The following is a 22,300-nucleotide window of genomic DNA, read 5'->3' on the forward strand; positions in this document are numbered from 1 at the left end:
ATTCTTTCTAGAAAGCTGTCATCCTTTCTCTCTGCACCTGACCGGAACTGGATGGGAGGAAGCTGCCAGCATGGCAGTGGGAGATTGGAGCATGGGATGGACTTGTGGGTGGATGTGGGGGCAAGATCTTGAACTTTCAACTGGGTGGGGAAAACCGAGAAGCTTTCAGATACGGGTTTTCCCAGATGTGCCAACATGGCTCTCTTCATCAATTGGAACTTTGAGGAACCTTTTGCCTCGGACTCTGATTTTCTTTTGGATGCTATTCGGAACCTTGATAGAGAAATGTCTTAAAAAGAAAAAGGAAAAAAAAGTCCAGTTGCCTCTTGAAAAAAGCAAATTTGGGGCAACCGTGACCTGGATGAACGAGATGTATCTTCCATAGACACCACCATCGGCCAGTTGGACCCCTGAGCTACCTTACCTGGAGGAAACGGATGAGGTAGCAAAGCACCATTTTGTTGATCCTGGGAAGGGAGTGGACGACAGCGATGGCAGCTTCCGGATTCTCGTAGTGGGTGATGCACTCCTCGTAAAACTCGTGCGGGATCAGAGGCTCCTCAAGTTCGCGATACCAGAGCTTCAGCAGGGAGGCTGGCAGGGAGAAAGGAGATGAATCAAAGAGGTCCCAGAAGAGAGAAGAAGATCTCTTCTTCCCTGGGAGTTTATCAAATCCCGTCCCGTCATCCTGAAGGCCATCCTCACGTCATGCCCCTCCTACCGTCAAAGATGAAGGATCTGGTTCATCCCCCTTTAATCGACTATATCCGTGATGGCAAACCTATGGCACGCGTTAGCCGTTGCCCAGTGCTCTTCCGGGTTCCAGTACGCTGGGTAGCTGGTCTTCCCACACGCGGGAGCGCCGGAAACGATAAGAGCAGTTGCCCAGTGTGCACGCGAGTGCCAGGCGGCTGCTCTTCCTGTTTCCGGCAAACGCATGTGCACCGATCAGCTGGTCTTCGTGTGCGCATGTGCACCAGAAACCGGAAGACCAGGTTGCTGGTGTGCATGCATGCACCGGAAACCATAAGAGCAGTCGCCCGGCACGCGCACTAGGAAACCATAAGAGCAATCTTCCCACACGCGCACTAGGCAACGGCTCTCACAGTTTGTGGCACGCACTCTCGTTTTGGCACATGGCGCCGAAAACGTTCGCCAAGACTGGACTACATCACAACCCTGGATCTGTGTATTGGGTGAACCCCTTAAGTCAGTACAGGTGGTCCTCGACGTACGACCACAATTGAGCCCCAAGTTTCCGTTGCTAAGCGAGACAGTAGCTCGGCGAGTTTTGTCCCATTTTATGACCTTTCTTGACATAGCTGTGAAGTGAATCCCTGGCAGTTAAGTTGGTTACAAGTTTGTTAAGTGAATCTGGTGCCCCCGTTATCTTCTGCTCGTCAGAAGGTCGTAAAAGGGGATCGTGTGACCCAGGGACCCAGCGAAGGTCATAAATATGAACGCCAAGCATCCGAATTTTGATCATGCAACGGTTGTAAGTGTGAAAAAGGGTTATAAGTCACTTTTTCCATGGCTGTTGTAACTTCAAACAGTCACGAAGTGAACTGTCGTAAATCGAGGACTAGTGCGGGAGTGGGAAAGTGACAATTTCAACCCAAAATTGCCGGAATAACTGCCCAGCATACCATCCCCCTCTCCTCTATTTGCGCTGCATCATCCATTACGTTTGTTTACATTAAAGTTACAACAGCACTGACGGATGAGCATTTTTCACACTTACAGCCGTTGCACCGTCCCATGGTCACATCCTCAAAATTCAGACAGTTGGGCACTCGGAAACTCACGGTGACTCATAGTTATGACGGTTGCAGTGTCCCGGGGTCCTGTGATTCCCCTTTTGCAACCTTCTGGCAAGCGAAGTCCGTGGGGTTTCAGCGAGATTCACGTAAGGATCGTGGTTCTGAATCAGTGTTTCTCAACCTTGGCAACTTGAAGATGTCCGGACTTCAATTCCCAGAATTCCCCAGCCAGCATTCGCGAATGCTGGCTGGGGAATTCTGGGAATTGAAGTCTGGACATCTTCAAGTTGCCAAGGTTGAGAAACACTGTTCTAAATGAACAACTGCAGTGACTCGCTTAACAACTGCGGCGAGAAAGGTTGTGAAATGAGGCGAAACTCACTAAACTACTATCTCACTTAACCCACAGAAAATTGGGGAGAAATCAGGGTCTTCGGTCGAGATCTACCTGTACGAAGAAATAAAATAGAAATTAACCAATATTTCCCACCTGTTATTACCTGCAAGGTATATATTCAATTTACCGAGGGATTAAATAAGAGGGCCATATCATATGCCATTTTAAAATCAGGGGTTGCCACAAGGAAGAGGGAGTCAAGCTATTCTCCAAAGCACCTGAGGGCAGGACAAAAAGCAATGGATGGAAACTAATCAAGGAGAGAAGCAACTTAGGACTGAGGAGAAACTTCCTGACAGTTAGAACAATTAATCAGTGGAACAGAAGTTGCCTCCAGAAGTTGGGAATGCCCCAACACTGGAAGTTTATAAGGAAGTTTATTCAAGATGTTGAATAACCATTTGTCTAAAGTGGTGTAGGGTTCCTGCCTAGGCAGAGGGTTGGACTAGAAGACCTCCAAGGTCCCTTCCAACTCTGCTGTTGTATTGTATTGTAAAATATATTTTAGGCTTCCGGTTTATAAGTTTAGTTTAGTTTAGTTTAGTTTAGTTTAGTTTTATTGATTTTGTATGCCGCCCACTCCCGAAGGACTCCGGGCAGCTTACAATAAAACAAGGGAGGGGGATAATAGACAAAACAACATATTAAAATATACAACAGTCACAATTTCCGAGGGGCTGGATATTTCGAGAGCCTCCCGGCCTGCTGGAGCAGCCAGGACTTAACGGCTTTGCGGAAGGCCGGGAGGGTAGTAAGGGTCCGGATCTCCACGGGGAGATCGTTCCAGAGGGCTGGAGCTGCGACAGAGAAGGCTCTCCCCCGGGGAGTCGCCAGCCGACATTGGCTGGCAGATGGGATCCGGGGGAGACCTAACCTGTGTGATCTAATCGGTCTATGGGAGGTGATCGGCAGGAGGCGGTCTCTCAGGTACCCAGGTCCGATGCCATGAAGGGCTTTATAGGTAGCGACCAGCGTCGTATAAGCCAAAAAGGGGGGGGGAGAGAATGTTCTCCTTATTCACGCGAGACAAAACAGCAAAAAATGTCTTCTCCATCCCTGTCCAGGATGGAGACCACAAAGGAGGAGCAGATGCAGTTGAAGGAGAAAAACCAGGCTGTGCTGCAGAGCAGTGGTGGGTTCCTCTCCTTGTTGCTACTGGTACGGTGCTCATGGGGCCCTGCGTCCTTTTGTGCGCACGCATGTGCACTCCATCACCCCTGCGACACCCAGCTGCTTGTCGGAGCTCACAAGGGCATTGCACAACGTGCGCGCGTGCGCAATTGGCCGGTTGCTTTCAAAACCGGTATAGAACGCGGGCGGGCGGGTGGGCCAAACGAGCCACTGTACCAGTACGCTGTTAGCTGCTCCCGGCTACTACCGGTACAACTGTACCGGGCCGTACCGGCCAGAACCCACCACTGCGGCAGAGATGTCCTTCCACAGCTGTCACCCTCACCAGGAACGTGGGGGTCTTCTAAGCCAGTGGGGATTTTCCACTGATCCACCTGAAGCTTGAGAGCGTTGACTTCATCGATGTCCCCAGGAACTCTGCAGAAGAGAAGAAAGGGGTTCCTCAGAGACACGAAGACATGTTGGGCCAGGGGTCTCAAACTCAAGGCCCGTGTGCTGGATCCGGCCCACGATGTGGTCGGATCCAGCCCGCGTGGCTGACCTGGAACGTCCAGGGGTCGGCTCGCGTCGCTTCAGCCAGGCTCAATCAATCCAAGCAAGCCCGCATGGACAGGAGGAGACGGGCACATGAACGCACAAGCCAGGCCCACACCATCCCGTGCAGGCATACATGCGCACAGGAGGTGGCTGGGATGGTAGGGGCGAGTCCTGCCCACACATGCACCCGTTGAGTCCTGCATGCGCCCGAGTCCTCCCCAACCCGCCACTAATTCACAGAGGTCAACTAGAATGCTGATCCACCCTCAAAGAAATCGAGTTTGACACCCCTGTGTTGGGCCAATGTCTAACTTCTCCTGACAACGAAGACACCCCAGTCAGTTGTCCTTATGCCTTGTCTCCTCAGGCCAAGAGAGATGTGGGCTTCACTGCACTGAATACTACTCAAAGCTAACACTTTAGCACAGTTAGTCTGCAACTTACAACAAGTTCATTTAGTGACTGTTCAAAGTTACAATGCCATTGGAAAAAAAGGGACTTATGACCATTTTTCACATTTAGGACCCGGGGGGGTGTGGGCTGCTGCCAGCATTACCGCCGGTTCGGTGCACGCACAATTTTGCACGTGCATTTGCACATACGTAGGTCTACACATGCGCAAAACCTTAACAAACGGGGAAAAAAGTAAACTTGTGCAATGAAACTTCTGCATGCGCAGAACCGAAAATCAAGATGGCGCCGCCGTAGGAGAACCGGTTTGGGGGCGTGGCAGGCCTGGGTCGCCACCGGTTCCAGTGACCCAGGCCGCCAAACCACTACCAGTGCGGCCGAACCACTCCGAACCGGTAGGAACCCACCACTGTTATGACCGCCGCAGCACCCCCAGGGTCGCGGGATCAAAATCCGTATGCTTGGCAAGCGGTTCATATTTATGGCGGTTGCAGTGGCCCATGGTCGCGTGATCCCCATTCGCGACCTTCTGACAAGCAAAGCTGAACGGGGGAGGCCAGATTCACTTAACGACCATGTGAATAACTTATTGCTTGCAGTGTTTCACTTAACAAGAAATGAATATGGCAAGAAAACTGTCTACTGTCCCCATTTATCTGTATCTACTTCCTTTGCTCGTGTTCATACTTATACCTGTTACCTTGTATATGTTTCACTAACAACCAAGGTGGACTTGAGAAGTTCCTCGGATGGAGAAAGGACAGCCCGTCCAGGTGCAGATTACCTGAAGATGCCCTCGGTCTGGTCTCCGTTGAGAGCCAGCACTTCTTCTGATAGCCTGGTCTGCACCCACGGGAGCTGCCGGTCCGGGTACCTCTCCTTCTGCATGTTCATGATTTCTTGGAGGGAGCTCCCGAACATGGATGGGTTGAAGACGGCATTCTTGGCGTGACGAATCTCTTCGATGTTCGGCTTCTTCAGACCCTACACGGAGGAGCACATTTGGGACAAGTAAGAGAATTGGATGTCACGAGACTCGGGTGGAATGCGTGACCCGTCAAAACCGCGCTCGACTAAGCCGCGCCCAATTAAACCGTGTCGCTGACGTCATCAACAGGGCGACAACAGCCAGCGCGGAGAAAGAAGGGCGCTTTAAATAGCGCTTTGAAAGCAAGCCGATTCAACTTAAGGATTAGGTTTAGGGTTAGGTTTAGGGTTAGGTTAAGGGTTAGGATTAGGTTAAGGGTTAGGTTAAGGGTTAGGGTTAGGTTAAGGGTTAGGTTAAGGGTTAGGATTAGGTTAAGGGTTAGGTTAAGGATTAGGTTTAGGGTTAGGTTTAGGGTTAGGTTAAGGGTTAGGTTTAGGGGGGGTTAGGTTTAGTTTAGGTGTTAATTTTAGGTTTAGGTTTTACAGTGTGCTTCCGTCTCCGCGCTGTTGTCGCCCTGTTGATGACGTCAGCGACGCGGTTTAGTCGAGCGCGGTTTTGTGGTGGAACCGGTGGAATGAGCCTCTGAGGACCTGGAGCTCAGTCTCTAGCACTGCCACCGCCACCAACACTCCCCCAAAGGAGAGGACGAACTGGATTTCCACAGTGAGAGAAACCACCATAGAAAGAGGGAGCAGGAAGTGTGTAGAAAAAGTAAGCATTTATGCATGGCTTGAGGTTGAGTACCGGTCAATCCGGGACAAGTTTCGTTTTCTGGAATTTAACAGCTCTGCACCAGTCATCTTTAAACCTGGTAGCCAGAACTGGAAACAACATCTGTATGCCGTCTCACCGCAAAAATTATATTAAAGAGTAGCCTGGAATGTCTTGGGTTCCGGTCCTTTTCCCAATAAAAGCGGTCTGCCTAACATCTGCAACCTTCATCTCGGACCTCTCTCATACCAAAGTTTGGGGGCTGAAAAACTGCTTACTATTTGCGAAGCCTTCTTTTGTGTGTGTGTGTGTTTCCGAGTTTTGAACAGGTGTGAAATGAAAACGTTCACATCAATTGTGGACCATCTTCTTCCTGTTGGATTTAGCTGACCTACTAGAATGTTCTGACCTAGGCTTCCTGATACAGTAAAAAGCAAATGCTTAGTCCCAAAAATCTTCTTTTCATTTCAAAGGCTGTGAATTGTGTTCATTCACAGCCCGTAATGAGTCCCAAATAGTTTGTAAACCGTCCGGCAGTATTCTGCCAAAGTCTTTCGGGATAAGGCTGATAAGCACCCACCTTTATCTCCCTTGAAGCGCTGCCAAAGACCTAACTGGCAATTAGCTTGGCAAGGCCACACGAAGCAGAGTCAAAACGGAGCTTTAGAATGTAAACTGACCAGCATGAACAAAAGTTGCTCACGTGCCTATATAATATATACCTGTGTTGTTTTTTCTTTTTTTTTCTTTTTTTGCTTTTGGTTTTTTCTTCCCTGCCTTGTCCTTTGTTCTTTTTGTCTTTTTTGTCTTTTTTGTTGGTCTCTTTCCCCCCACCCCCACCCCCCCACTGGTCTGGGCATGTATTGTTTAAGAGTATTATTATTATTAATATTTTAAAATAATAATTACAGTCAAATGAAAATGGATATATAACGATGGTGATATGTATGAATATCTGAGTTAAAACACTTGAGTTAACATGAGTTATGTTTGTTGACTGTGGAGGAGATGTACGAAAGTTTATTTGTGATCGACTGATACACTTTCTATAGCATGTAAAGAAGGATGTTGTACTTGTTTTAAATTAAAAATTAATTTTTTTTAAATAATAATAAAAGTTGCTCACGTGCCTTTGCGCCTCCTTTATGTCCTATGGGAGGGGTCAATCGCCTCCAAACCTTACTCCTGAGTCATCCCTTCTGTTTTAACAGTTCTTGCCTTCTAGCAGGTCTGCGCATGCACGCACTGGGAACAGGGGAAGCCAGTTCCTCTGCCTTGCTGATGTCCGACTCTCGAGGCTCCGGAGGCAGCACATAACTCCCAGATGGCCCTGGCCCCATCTCTGCCTCCAACGCAGAGCCTCATCCGAGCCTTCCCCTTTGCCAACGGGCCTTGGGAACCCAGAGTTGGATGGAGCCATCAAATGGTTTGTTTGATTAGTTGTTGTTGTCAGGGTGGTGAGGGGGTCATCCCTTTTTATTTATTTATTATTTATTTATTTTATTTTATTATTTAGTTTATTTATATTAGGTTTTTATCTTTGTAAGCCACCTGGTGTTGTGGTCCGCCGGCCAGAGTCCTTATGAGAGTGGGCGGAATACAAATTCTAATAAACTTGAAACACACACACACACATTGAGATGGTTGCTTGTATATATATATATTGAGTAAACCACACAAAATTCCACCATTGCAGGGAAGTTTGGCCCCTAATTCTGGAGTGCTCGGTGTCCTTTTAATCCTTGGGCGGGGGGGTGGAAATGTTGGTGAGCAAAATAACATCTGGACAGGAAGCTCTTGAGTTAGCCTCTCCCCTCTTGGGCAAAAGGACAAGGGGGAGTTGGATGTTGAGTTGGATGTCTTGGCTCACTCATTGACATGGGTCAAGGTCAAGATTTGGGAGAGGCCTCCAACGTCTTGGGAGAGGCTTCCAACTCCAGCCCAGCCAACCCCACACGTTCCCATGACCACTTAGCCACCAACTCTGGTCTCCCAAGGCCACCTCGAAAGATGACATGAAAAGAGAGAGGGGGAGGGGGAGATACCTTCTTGGCGCCAGTCAACGCTGCCTTCTGGAGCTTGCTGTAACAATACTTGGCGTAAGTGCTTACCGCCACCCCTAGAAGAGAAAAGGGAGGAAGGAGAAAAGAAGAAAGAGAGAGAGAGAGAAAGTCAGAGCAAAGCCAATTCATAAGCCGCCACCCCAGGTGGAAGAGACAAAGAGAAGAGACCCAAGCAGCTGGACGAGAAGAAGCTACGCAACCAGTGAGGTGTCCTGCGCAAGAAATCCCATGGCAACCTGACCCTCTTTTCCCATCTGTCTTGAGCATCTTCCTCAAGTCCTAACCCAAGAAGGGCCCCGTGGGGCTGAGACTCTGCTTAGACACGACCCCCATCTAGCAGCTTTCTCTGGAGTCCCATCAGGTCAACTCTTGACCAGGTGGCCCTTCCTTCTTCTGCCGCTTCCTGAATGCTACGAACTCACTCTGGCCATTAACTTCAAATTCAAGAGACCTGCAACTAACACTCTGGGACTGCCAGCCTTGGCCCAGATAGGACCTCCAAGCCTTCCCCAGGAGTGGAGGGAATGGGGATTTTGCAGTATCCTTTCCCCAGGAGTGGGGAGGGAATGGAGATTTTCCAATATCCTTTCCCCATGAGTGGGGAGGGAATGGACATTTTGCAGTATCCTTTCCCCATGAGTGGGGAGGGAATGGAGATTTTCCAATATCCTTTCCCCATGAGTGGGGAGGGAATGGACATTTTGCAGTATCCTTTCCCCATGAGTGGGAAGGGAATGGAGATTTTGCAGTATCCTTCCCCTGCCACGCCCACCAAGCCACGCCCACAGAACTGGCAGTAACAAATTTTGAATTCCACCACTGGACAACACCCAGAAAACTTAAAACTGGCCACTTGCTCCACTCGGTCTCCATTGATAAACAAGGGCTACACGTCCGATCTACTCCTTCTACTCCTTTGTATATTCCTCTAGTCTGCAGAAAAATTGCAGACTACAAGAACCATTTCTGCTTCTGTTTGAGATGGAGACAACAGAGACTCGTCCCTAAGAGCCTGCCCCCATGTTCCACAGCGAAAGGGACCCAGGGCAGACGAAAACATCCTGCAGAAACACACAGCTCCACAACGCACTCCCTTTCAGCAGTTCCAAGAAGGCTTCACACCCATTTGAACCACTCAGGTGAGACTGAGGACCCCGACAAACCTCCAGGAGGCCTCAACAGCTCTCTAAAGAGGATGCAAATGACCAGCCGTCTGCAAGGAATATCAATCCTTCCCTTCCCCAGAGCTGAAGAAGCTTCTGGGATGAGAAGCGAAACCTCTTCAAAGAAAAAGAAAAACCCAGAAAGTCCCGTTGGCTCTTGGGGAAAAAAAAGAACCTTTGGAATGAAGAGAACAACACATGAGCATGTGTGTGTGTGGGAGGGGGGGTTGCAGATACGCCACCGAGTGTGTTACTGGCCCTCGCTTCTTTCTTCCCAGTTGCGATTCAGTATTTATATGCTGTGCAGGGTTCGCTTTAACCTTGATTTGCTTGGGATGATGCCTTGCACGAAACCCCCAAATGGATAAATTAGTAGCCACGTTAAGTGGTGCATGTCTGTGTATGTGTTTGTGTGTGTGTCTGTGTGTGTGTGCGTGTATGCAGGCAGAATTTTAATAAATGCGTTTTAAGGCTGGCAGCCGTTCCGGCTTTCCCCAGACAATACAATCCACCCTTATTTTAAGGGAAAGACGCCCATTGTCCAAATTAAGCTGAGCAGGAATGTCAGGCGTTTGGGGGCCCAGGTAGGTCAAAAAAGTCATCTTAATTTTTTTTGATGCTCCTCTTACCCACTTCAGACACTCCTGGATAGAAAGACGCAGCTTTCCAGGAGAGAAAAGCCTGGAGATGCATGCTAAAATCAGGATTTTTGCTCTCTGTGTGTGTGTGTGTGTGTGTGTGTGTGTGTGTGTGTGTAGCTTGAAATAGATCTATACTAGTCTCCCTTTATTTATTTATCAGCACAAATAAAACACAAAATATAACAAAGGCAACAGTAAAAATGTTGGGTTTCTGTCATGATGGACTCTTGTGACGAGCCGATTGACAGATGATGGAAGCAGTTAGCTTCCTCCCATGCGAATGCTGGCTGGGGAATTCTGGGAATTGAAGTCCAGACATCTTCAAGTGGCCAAGGTTGAGAAACACTGTCCTAGAGTTTGTCCAGTGTGTGAAAACCTAGCTAGCACTGATGATGTTCCCTAGTTGGGTCATGAAATGCTTGCAAGGAAACAACCAAGTTCAGAGAGCACCCACGGCCCAACCCTACTCTCTCCTAGCCCTGACGTTACCTAGTTGGGTCGTAAGACATCTGCAAGGAAACTTCCAAGCTCAGAGAGAACTCAGGTACCCACAGGGAGAAAAGATCTTCTCGTCCGAGATGCTCAGCTGGAACGTCTCTCGTTGAGGTAGCCTAGAGTTGGGAGACCTTATGAAGCTCCCACCCTCCTCCGTGGACCTCCTCCGATGGAGAGTGCGATGATGCCACGCGTGGTGTGACCTCACTGCGAGTTCTGGAGGAGCCTTGTGGCACCAACTCCGACCCGTAGCGGAAAGGCGAGACCTCTATTACGCCAGATCGGTTTCTTACCTGAAGGATGGTGGGCTTAAGCCCTTGAAGTTTGTCTTCTGGCCAGGACACCCAACCTTTCTCCAGGCAGGTAGACACTCAAACATTGCCCCCACCCTCACCTCTACCACAGGTGCCTTTTGCAAGAGCCCTCCGGTCCTCTTGTCTTCACAGGGCAGATATGGACCACAAGTCGAGATTTGGGGACTTTCAACTCCCAGAATTCCCCAGCCAGAATTTTGAGGAATTCTGGGAGTTGAAAGTCCACAAGTCTTAAAGTCGCCACGTTTGGAGACCCTTGCTCAAGGGGATCGCCATGAGCCGAGTCACGGCGCATCAATCTTTGCAGTCATAATATGGGTTCCACGGTAACCCTGGGTCCCATAAGTAACGTTATCGTGCAGTCAATCCCGCACTGGGGCTACAGGTAGCACCCATGTTGCCAGTGTACCTACATCACGGGTACGTTGGCGTGACACAGATGACGGACGAACGGAAGGAGGTCAGTCGCCCCTCCCTGGTTGGGAAAACGGCTATTTCCTCTTACAACCTTCGGCCCCCCACATTCCTGACTCCCCAGTGAGGCAGGAGGACAATATGCAGAGGACAACCTGTGGCAGAAGTCAGTAGGTGTTGGAGAAAACGTGATTAGCAGTAGGTTTCCCCCCAAAAAAATCAGGATCTAGAGGCACGCCCCAAATTAGCAGCTAGGAGAAGAATGAAGCCGTGTTATGGGGAGACCAAGCAGAGATTAAGAAGCTGCAGAGAGAGAAAAAAGGGAAGTGGTTGATGACTAGACTAAGGAGAAGAGGCTGCTAGAGGAAGATTTTATTCTCACGCCCTACCATCGTGGTCTTCAACATAAGGTTTGGGTTTTTTCCTCAATTTGGACTTCTTCTTAGTGTTTCTCTCCAGGAGATCTTTAATGTGCTGAGTCACTGAGGAACAAACAGAAGGATGAGGACGATGGGGGATGGAAGACAGAAAAGGGGTGGGGACAACGGGTGTTTCCAACGTTCACGCCCTCGAACAGGTTCTTGAGAAGGTCACGGCAGGGCCTTCTCCATCATGGCCCCAGGAGAAGGAACCTTGCCTCCTTGTCTTCTTCACCACAGAAGACACCGTCAAGGTAATTTTGGGAAGTTGCGAGTTTTGATTGCAGGTTCCCCCACCCCCAAAATCAGCAGTTCTTCAAGGCGCAGGAAAATTGCAACTTGCAAATATTTAACCCTGGAGCCCATTTGGGGGTCATCATCTCTACCTCCAGCCCGTCACAGGTAGTCCTCGACTTACAACCGTTCGTTTAAGGACCACTCAAAGTTGCAGCGGCACTGAAGAAAAAGTGGCGAGCCTTTTTCACACTTGCAACCATTGCAGGGGTCACGTGATCCGTGAATTCGGATGCTCACCAACTAATTAGTAATTTAATAAATAAATAAATACTGACTCGTATTTATGACGGGTACAGTGTGCCGGGGATCACGCGATCCCCTTTTGCGACCTCCCAACAAGCAAAGGCAATGGGGAAGGCAGATTCATTTAACAACCACGTGACGGCTGCAGTGATCCGCTTAACAACCGTGGCGAGAAAAGTCGTAAAATGGGGCAAAGTTCACTCAGCAACCGTCTCGCTCAGCAACGGAAGTGTTGGGCTCCAATGTGGTCGTAAGTCGAGGACTGCCTGTGTTTTGTCTTTCCTGGATCTATCACTGAGTTGTAGGTCACCAATCAAGGAACATGCAATGAATGGAGATGTTATGGAGGTCCTCAGTCATCCAGTTGTCCCAAAGGACCTCTTTTTTCCCCAAGACTTTCTTGTTTTTGTGGGGGTTTTTTTGAAGAGATTTCACTTCTCTTCCAAGAAGCTTCTTCGGTTCTGGCTAAATGGTGGGGAATGGAAGGATTGATACTCCTTGCAGATAGCTGGTCATTTGCATCATTTTAGAGGGTCATTGAGGCTTCCTGGAGGTTTATCTCTGCCCTCAGGGGCACCTGGTTTGAACAAGGGGTCAAAGAGACCATCTGTGTCCAAATTGAACAGCCCTCCCTCAACAAAGGGGGAGGGATACAGCATCATCCATCTCCAGTCTACAACACAAAGTCCTTTCAGCAGTCCCAAGAAGGCCCCACCCCCATTTGCACCACTCAGGTGACCCCCAAGGACACAGATAATCCTCCAAGTGGCCTCAACGACCCTCTAAAACAAGGTGGATAAAAATTGGTAATTTTTTTTTTTTTTAAAGAGCCGAGGTGGCGCAGTGGTTAAATGCAGCACTGCAGGCTACTTCAGCTGACTGCAGTTCTGCAGTTCGGCTGTTCAAATCTCACCGGCTCAGGGTTGACTCAGCCTTCCATCCTTCCGAGGTGGGTAAAATGAGGACCCAGATTGTTGTTGGGGGCAATATGCTGACTCTGTAAACCGCTTAGAGAGGGCCGAAAGCCCTATGAAGCGGTATATAAGTATAACTGCTATTGCTATTGCTATAAAAATAAAAAAATGGATTTTTTTCATTTAAATCAATTTTTTTTAAAATTACATTTATTTTAATAAAATGCTTTTGGAGTAAAAAAATCTATCTACAGATGGTTTTCTCTTTAAGATACATTCATAATTTCGCTCATTCAGCATGAAACGGAGCTTAGTTATGTAGCATGAGGCTGTATATATTCCGCAATGTTGGGACTGTTGGAGAGTCCATAGCGGGTCAGCGGAGTAGCCTTTTTACTAGTGATTTCAATCGTGATTTCAATCGTGATTCCAATCGACTTGTTTTAAATCAAATCCACCCAGCTCTCAAAGGATGCAAACGACCAGCTGTCTGCAAGGTGTATAAATCCTTCCATTCCTCACCATCCAAGCAGAGCTGAAGAAGCTTCTGGGATGAGAAGAGAAATGACTTCCAAGAAAGAAAGAAAAACAGAAATCCAGTTGCCTCCTGGAAAAAAAACCACCTTTGGGAATGAATGGAGATGATAACAACAATGGTCCATGTGTAATGAAATCCTTCCACCGTTGAGTTCTCACTCAAAGCCAGTGAGAACAACTAAGAACAGAAAGAAATAATAGCGGTGAAAGTTGGATAAATAGTTTGGGGATTGTTGAAGTCCTGAGTCTATCAACTAAGCTATCTCTTCTCCTAGGAGTAGCAGCGTGGGAAAGGATGTGTGTAGTTTTTCCTGATGTGATGGACTCCAGTCCCTGTCATCTTAAAACACAAAAGCCACAATTGGTCAACTAGACTAGCACTTCCTGTAACTAATACATTTGTTGTCACTCTCGTAACCTTCTTGTGATGTCAAGACAGCTGTTGGATAACTACTGATTTTATCATGTTTCGATCTATAAAGTGGTCGATATGCAGAATACAAAATAACAGTGTTGGAATGGACCTTGGAGGTCTTCTAGTCCAACCCTCCACCCCCAACCCCGCTCAAGCAGAAGACCCTATACCATTCCAGACAAATGCCTGTCCAATCTCTTCTTAAAAACCTCCAATGATGAAGCACCCACAACTTCTGAAGGCAACTTCCGTCCCACTGATTCATTGTTCTCACTGTCAGGAAGTTTCTCCTTCATTCAAAGTTGGTTCTCTCCTTGATTAGTTAGCTTAAAATGGAGTTGGGTCCACAGTGGCTCAGGATGCTGCGGGAATCAAGCCAGCATCTTAATAATTTGGAGGTCTTCGGCTGGAAAGTGGGAGCTCAGGGCCTTGAACCAATAAGGCAGGCAAAGCCCAAAAGCATCCGTCTTTCTTGGGCCACTGCATGTCCTATGAACCCCCATCATGGGTCGTATTAATCAGTCTGGTGTGAACCCACCCATCGCGACTTGATTTTGGTCAAGGACTCCCTGGGCTACCTGCAAAGAAACCTACCCAGAACCAGTCAATTTTGGGGGTGCCGCCATTCTGATTTAATGACCGGTCACTCCAGGAACCTGGTCATTTAATTAAAGGCTTCGATGGGGCAGCCCAGGGAAATAATCAAAGGTTGCTGGAGAAGGGGTCATTACTTTTCCAGCTTCAGGGAGGTCATTTGAAGCGAGTTACGGACAGATTTCCACCCTAGAAACAACGTTAGGTTTCTCCAATCTTGGCCACTTTAAGACTTGTGGATTTCAGCTCCCAGAATTCTGGGTGTCAGGCCTGAAGCCCTCTTTTCTTTTGGGTCTTTAGCCTGCCACACTTTCTATTATTCTACTATGCATTTTCTATGGTGGGAAAATGGGAGCGGGGATTGTACGGAGTTAGATGATATGCAGCCATAACAACATTCTTTCTAGAAAGGTCATCCTTTGTCTCTGCACCTCTGCACCTGACCGGAACTGGATGGGTGGAAGGTGCCAGCATGGCAGTGGGAGATTGGACCATGGGATGGACTTGTGAGTGTGGAGGCAAGATCTTGAACTTTCAACTGGGTGGGGAAAACCGGGAAGCTTTCAGATTTGGATTTCCCCAGATGTGCCAACATGGCTCTCTTCATCAATTGGAACTTTGAGGAATCCTTTGCCTCGGACTCTGATTTACTTTTGGATGCGATTCGGAACCCTGACACTGGGAGTTGAAGTCAGAGGTGGGTTCCTACCAGTTCGCACCAGTTCGGTAGAACCGGTTCGTCAAATCTACCGAACCGGTTAGGTTCCACCAGAAAGCAGGCCACACCTACAGAAGTGGTTCCAAAAATTTTTGAAACCCACCACTGACACACACACACACACACACAGACTCACACAGAGAGACAAAGACAAAGAAAGGAAGAAAGAAATAAAGAAAAAAAGAAAAAAGAAAGAAAAAGTGAGAGAAAGATGAAAGGAAAAAGGAAAAAGGGACAGAGAGACAAAAGGAAGGAAGAGAGAGAGAGAGAGAGAGAGAGAGAAAGAAAGAAAGAAAGAAAGAAAGAAAGAAAGAAAGAAAGAAAGAAAGAAAGAAAGAAAGAAAGAAAGAAAACACATGGCCGGCAAGCCACTCCCACCAGGTCACATGGCCGAAAAGCCACTCCCACAAAGGAGGCCACACCCACAGAGTAGGTTCAAAAAATTTTTGAAACCCACCACTGGTTGAAGTCCACATGTCTTCAAGTGGCCAAGATTGGACATCCCTGCATTGAGGAGACCTTGAACAGAAGATGCTTCCTCCAGGAAGCCAGTTTCTCCAGTTCCTGAGAAACCAACCATGTCAAGTTTGACCTTCTTGAGCCTTTAGGTGAACAACAAGGTGTATCCTTTTGCATAAAACCACCACAACTTGTTGAGGGCACCAGGGGGCTCCGGAGAAAATAAGCTTCGATTTTACCCACCATGGGTAGCTGAACAAGGCCGGAGTTTTCATCGGGAAGAAAAGCGGAGGAAACCCACAACACAAAAAGCACAAGAGAAGGTCAACTTGCTGTCGCCCACACACACAACCTGACATCATAAAGAGCCACAAGTGAAGAACAAGGGGTTGTAATGTCAGGGCTGGCCAGCATGGGTGGGGTGGGGCAGAGGCGAGGAAGGACTGAGTCGAACCCTGAACAAGTCAGCCTCTGTTGGATCTGGGGGAGCCCGAACAAGGAGAGAATAAGAAAAGGAGCTTTCTCGTCTCTCGAAGAACAGCAAAAATTTGCATCTCCCGAACTCCCACCAAATGTTCCTCATAGTCAGAAACTTGGAACGGCCGATTCTGAGCCAAAACAAGTCGGAATTTTGTTGTCTGGTTTTGATGAAGGCTAATAAAGGAGAATCTTTGTAGCTCAGCATTGGGATGAGGGGTCCTTGGTGGTCTCTGAGCTGGACTGCTTTCTTGCAGATGTTTCACGACCCAACTAGGTAACAGCATCAGTGCTAGAAGGAAGAGTGGCATGTGGAGTGCAGGAGGAGGAGGTGGAGGAGGAGGAGGGGGACTGTGGGATCCTTGGTGCTCTCTGAGCTTAGTGGTTTTCTTGCAGATGTTTCATTAACCAACTAGGTAATAGCATCAGTGCTAGAAGGAAGAGTGGCGTGTGGAGTGCAGGAGGAGGAGGTGGAAGAGGGGGACTGTGGGATCCTTGGTGGTTGGTGGTTTTCTTGCAGATGTTTCATGATGCAACTAAATAACATTACCAGTGATCCTTTGATCCATCCTTCCTTCCTTCCTTCCTTCCTTCCTTCCTTCTCCTTGGTGCTCTCTGACCCTGGTGGTTTTCTTGTAGACATTTCACGACCCACCTGGGAACAGCATCAGTGCTAGAAGGAAGAGTGGCATGTGGAATGCAGGAGAAGGAGGTGGAGGACTGTGGGGTCCTTGGCCCTGTCTGAGCTTGGTGGTTTTCTTGCAGATGTTTCATGACCCAACTAAGTAACATTATCAGTGATCCTTCCTTCCTTCCTTCCTTCCTTCCTTCCTTCGTGGGCTGGAGGCTAAAACATATGAAGAATGGTTGCTTGTATCGGGTATGTCTAGTTTAATGAAAAGGAGGACTATAGCAGTGCTTCAATATCTCAGGGGCCGCCACGAAGAAGAGGGAGTCAAACTATTCTCCAAAGAATCAGAAAACAGGACAAGAAGCAATGGATGGAACATAATCAAGGAGAGAAGCTATTTGAAATTAAGGAGGAAACTTCTTGACAGTGAGAATAATTAACCAGTGGAACAGCTTGCCATCAGAAGTTGTGGGTGCTTCATCACTGGAGGCTTTTAAGAAGATACTGGACAGCCACTTGTCTGGAATGGTATGGGGTCTCCAGCTTGAGCAGGGGGTTGGACTAGAAGACCTCCAGGGTCCCTTTCAGTCTTATGATTCTGACTCCCAAGATCATATGCAATTACGCGAAAATCATCCCCCCAGACCAACCAATTGGATGGAATGCAGTCATCCTTTATCATAACTCTTGTGTAAAACTGTTGTAAATTCATACGAGAGGCTTCCCGTGTCTAATTTTATGATGGTGGTTTTGTCATTTCTTGTTCTGTTGTTTTCCTTTGTTTTGTTATAGACATTTCTTTTTTTTAAAAAAAGAGTAATGCGACAAACAAAAAAAGAGAATTTTGTTTTCATTATGGAGAGTTATGTAATTTAGCTTTTTGCAAGGCATGTTTATTTCCTCGTAGAACTTGGAGTGTGGAGAAGGGGTTGTTAATTTGCTCGAAGCGCTGGCCAAAAGTGGAGGAGATTTTTGGCAAATACCGCAAGAAGGGGGGGGGAAGGATTGTGTTTAAAGCGTCTTGAGATTTCTGCTCAACTTGGGCGAGATTATAAGATGAAAAGCCGGCATTGTTTTCTCCGTTCTTCTTTTTCTTCTTCGGGTTTTCTTTCGACTGCTTTGCGTTAAAAGAAAAGGGGAAAAAAATAAAATCGCCGGAAGCCAAACGTTTTCTGGAGCAAAAAGAGGCCTTGTCATCCCTTCGAAAGTACTTGAGATGCTTCACAGTGAAAGCGGAGGATAAAAATAGCTTCCTTTTTTTTGGCAGAGGCCTTCCAATGTCTCGGCCTCCGTCCCTTCACAGAAGCCGCCTCACGAGAGGCTGAGGGGTGGGATTCGTAAGTCCCAGCAACGGGTTCGCTGCCCCGTTGCTGGGTGGGCGGGGCCGTGGTGGGCGTGGCCTACTCAGCCTCATGCAACACGGCGGGAAGGGGGTGGTGAGGCGTTTTCTGCCTTCCTCAGAAAACCCCAGAGGTTTTCTTCAAGCCTCTGAGAGGGCAAAAACGGCCTCCCTCAGACTCCGGAGGCCCTCAGGAGGCTGGAAACTTCCAGTAGGCCCGTTTTTCACCCTCTCCGAGCCTCCATGCCGGCCCTGCACTTATCTGGCATGAACGGGCCGTGTGGAGACTCCTGGGAGGGGCGGCGTGGGGTGGGCATGGCCAGCCAGGGGTAGAATCTGTGGGTTCGCTGAACCAGACAGAATCCTAGCTAGAGGATCGTCCGATCCCGTGCAAACCCCCCCAGCAGCCCACCCCTGGATATGCTTCAAGGCAGCACCGGAAAGATATTCGTGAATCCAAGATCCAGGTTTCTAGACCTCATGAACCAGGGCTCCTGCTCCATGGTGGCAAAGTATTTTCCAGTCTGAAAAATAGCGACAACTAAATTATCTGTTATTCTTGCTTTTTTCAGGAGTTCCCAAAGGTGTTTTGCTTTTCATCCAAGAAGCTTCTTCAGCTTTGACTGGATGGAGGGGGAAGGGAAGGATTGATACTCCTTGCAGACAGCTGGTCATAGGACTTAAAGAGACCTTGGAGGTCTTCTAGTCTAGCCTCCCAGGGCTACCAAAGACAAAGCCAGAGACAACCCAGGGAGACATTGCCGTACCTCTTTCACGAAATCATTTGGGGGGGGGGGGCTGTTACTCCTGACACATTCCGGGGCTTCGTGAACTAGAACTGTCATTTTCAACCTTGGTGACTTTGGCCTTCAATTCTCGGAATCCCCCAGGGACCTTGCTGTTAAGAATAACAGCTCCGGGTTCACAGCGCCTGGCACAACCAATTTACCAGCTTTAATTGTTAGATCATAAAAGCAGCAGGAGGAGGAGGAGAGCAGCCAGGAGGATGATTCAGGTGACATTTATATGAAGATGACGCGCTCAGCAGAAAAGCGATGATCAAGGGGAAAACATTTCCTGCTTCCGAATCAACGAGCAGATAGGAATGGATCTCCTTAGGTTGTTCATCCAGCCTTGGGGGGGTCTAGGACAATTGAGTGGGGCCGCCTGGCAATGCATGCTTCACCGTTAAGTCCTCAGCCACAACTGACCTATTGTGGGTGTGTCTTCTGAGGCCACCTATCAGGTGTGCAGCCCTCTTTTCTTTTGGGTCTTTAGCCCAGTGTTTCTCAATCTTGGCCACTTGAAGATGTCTGGACTTCAACTCCCAGAATTCCCCAGCCAGCGTACGCTGGCTGGGGAATTCTGGGAGTTGAAGTCCAGACATCTTCAAGTAGCCAAGGTTGAGAAACACTGCTTTAGCCTGCCACACTTTCTATTATTCTTCTATGCGTGAAAATGGAATGGGGGGATTGTACGGCGTTAGATGATACACAGCCATAACAACATTCTTTCTAGAAAGCCAAGGTCATCTTTTGTCTCTGCACCTGACCGGAACTGGATGGGTGGAACTGCCAGCGTGGCAGTGGGAGATTGGACCATGGGATGGACTTGTGGGTGTGGGGGGGGGCAAGATCTTGAACTTTCAACTGGATGGGGGAAACCGGGAAGGTTAACAGATGAATTTCCCTACCTGCCAGCAAGAACATCGCTGGCTTGCTGGGAAAATATTGGAGAATGGAGATTGGCTTAAATAGTCATAGAAATTTAATCAATAAATAATTTGATAAATAGATCAACAGGGTCCCCGGTGCTCTCTGAGCTTGGTTGTTTCCCTGGGGACATTACATTAACTGGCTAGGGAACATCGTCAAGTGCTGGAAGGGTCTTAGATGAAAGAAACTGCCTTCTAGCACTGATGATGTTACCTACTTGGGTGATGAAACATCTCCAAGGAAACCGCCAAGCTCAGAGAAGACCAAGGACTCCACAGATCAAGCCTGAGCTGCAATAATCTCTTCTAAAATAATTAGATATTGGGTTTTCTGGCAAAGCATACGAGCACAGCACGTTTTTCGGTGCACCACAAATGGACAAGTTTGTGTGGCTCAGTTGCTCTCACCCAAAGCCATCAAACTCACCTCCTCGCCACCCGGAGTCCTTCGGGATTGGGCGGCCTATAAATTTAATAAATCCAATCCAATCCTGTTGAGATTCATGCCGGAATTAGCTCTATTTGCCTCCACAAATTGTGGGTGGTCCAATACAGCTGGTCCTTGACTTACAACCACAACTTGAGCCCAACATTTCTGTTGTTAAGTGAAACATTTGTTAAGCGAGTTCCGTCCCATTTTAGGACCTTTTTTGCCACATCTGTTAAGTGAATCACTGCAGCTGTTAAGATAGGGACACGGGTGTTAAGCGAATCTGGCGTCACAGCAGAAGGAGATCCGGACACTGCAACGGTCATAAATATGAGTCAGTTGCCAAGCATCTGGATTCGGGTCATGTGACCACGGGGATGCCGCAACGGTCGTTAAGTGTGAAAAACTTAACCGAGAGCCGAGGTGGCGCAGTGGTTAGGGTGCAGTACTGCAGGCCGCTACAGCTGACTGTTATCTGCAGTTCAGCGGTTCTAATCTCACTGGCTCAAGGTTGACTCAGCCTTCCATCCTTCCGAGGTGGGTGAAATGAGGACCCAGACTGTGGGGGCGATACGCTGACTCTGTAAACCGCTTAGAGGGGGCTGAAAGCCCTATGAAGCGGTAAATAAGTCTAACTGCTGTTGCTATTGCTATTGCTAAAACGGTCAGAAGTCGCTTTTTTCAGCGCCGTTTTAATTTCAAACGGTCACTGAACGAACCGTTGTAAAGTCAAGGACTATCTGTGCTAGAGGTTTTTAAGAAGAGAATGGACAACCGTTTGTCTGAAATGGTATGTCTAGTTGAATGAAAAGAAGGACCAGGGGAGACATGATAGCAGTCTTCCAATATCTCAGGGGTTGCCACAAAGAAGAGGGAGTCAAACTATTCTCCAAGGCACCAGAGGGGAGAACAAGAAGCAATGGGTGGAAACTAATCAAGGAGAGAAGCAACTTAGAACTTAGGAGAAATTCTTGGACAGTGAGAACAATTGATCAGTGGAACAGAAGTTGCCTCCAGGCGTTGTGAATGCCCCAACACTGGAAGTCTTTAAGAAGATGTTGGATAGCCATTTGTCTGGAACGGTGTAGGGTTTCCTGCCTAGGCAGGGGGGTTCTGTTATGTCTCAGCTTGGGACACCACTGCTGGCCACTAAGAGGTCTTGCTGCTTTGGTCTTAAATTTGGACCCTGACTTTTGGGGGAGAAGCTTACCCAACAAAGACAAGGCCAAGGTCAACGGTGAGTTGAGTCCCTCTTACCTTTGGTGTCGTTCACCGGGTCCATGTGCCTATAGATGTACCCCTCTAAGTAGGAATGGAACTTGGGCGTGGGCGGGAAGAAAGCCAGGCAGATGGACATCAGCTCCCAACCCCGGGCGAGACTCTCGTAGCGGAAGTTCTCGGTGGTCTGCCGGCACAGCTGGATGTAGAGCTCATCCCGGAGGCCCTGCATGCTCCATCCTTTGGTGGCGATCTCCAGAGCTACGTTGAGCTGGTCCGTCTTGGACCGCCGGTCGCCCATGTACATCTGGATGAGCTTGAAGATCTCACAGGCTTCCTTCTTGACGTTGCGGTCGCTGGTCATGATCATGGGCTTCTTGATGGACTCGCTGCTCCAGGCCAGCATGTTGGCGATGGAGATCTTGCGTCGGAAGAGACCTTGGGTGTGCTTGTTGAAGTGTTTGGAGGCCCAGTTCTCAATGTCCGTCTCCGAGGAGGGCTTCCTCAGGTTGAAGGTGGGGAAGACGCAGCTGTTGCTCGGCATCATGCTCCGGTTTTGGCGGCTGCTCTCAAACTGGACGCAGGCGCTGAGATCTTCTGACTGGGGAGAAAAGGCGAGAGAGGACAACAGTGACCCAAGGGCCTTGCGTGAGGGGAGTCCACCACCCACCCAAGTCCAAATGCTGTTCCTCATTCCAACAACATTGGAAAACGGAAGAAGAGACATCCATTTCACAAGGACGCCTTTTAATAAGATAGAAGTTTGTAGAGATCCTTGGCCATCCAAGTCATGGTTGCCCCAAAGGTGCTTTTTTTTTTCAAGAGGCAACTGGGACTTTCTGTTTTTTCTTTGAAGATGTTTTGCTTCTCATCCCAGAAGCTTCTTCAGCTCTGACTGGATGGTGGGGAACGAAAGGATTGATACTCCTT

General features: G+C 48.4%; 1 protein-coding gene across 1 annotated transcript in view; it reads right to left on the reverse strand.

Annotated features, from left to right (window-relative positions):
• LOC116512753 (rho GTPase-activating protein 39) overlaps positions 1-21,970 on the reverse strand; it is a 30,682-nt gene extending 8,712 nt beyond the window's left edge. Inside the window, exons 1-6 of the mRNA XM_032223390.1 lie at positions 21,410-21,970; positions 11,355-11,447; positions 7,921-7,994; positions 5,021-5,220; positions 3,614-3,705; positions 425-594 (exon numbers count right to left, since the gene is read on the reverse strand). Of these exons, the coding sequence (XP_032079281.1) occupies positions 425-594; positions 3,614-3,705; positions 5,021-5,220; positions 7,921-7,994; positions 11,355-11,447; positions 21,410-21,917 (1,137 nt within the window). The 5' untranslated portion in view covers positions 21,918-21,970. The remainder of the gene's footprint in view (positions 1-424; positions 595-3,613; positions 3,706-5,020; positions 5,221-7,920; positions 7,995-11,354; positions 11,448-21,409) is intronic.
• Positions 21,971-22,300: the final 330 nt, after the last annotated feature.

Source organism: Thamnophis elegans, chromosome 8 (genome assembly GCF_009769535.1).
Source record: "Thamnophis elegans isolate rThaEle1 chromosome 8, rThaEle1.pri, whole genome shotgun sequence".
Taxonomy (NCBI): Eukaryota; Metazoa; Chordata; class Lepidosauria; order Squamata; family Colubridae; genus Thamnophis; species Thamnophis elegans.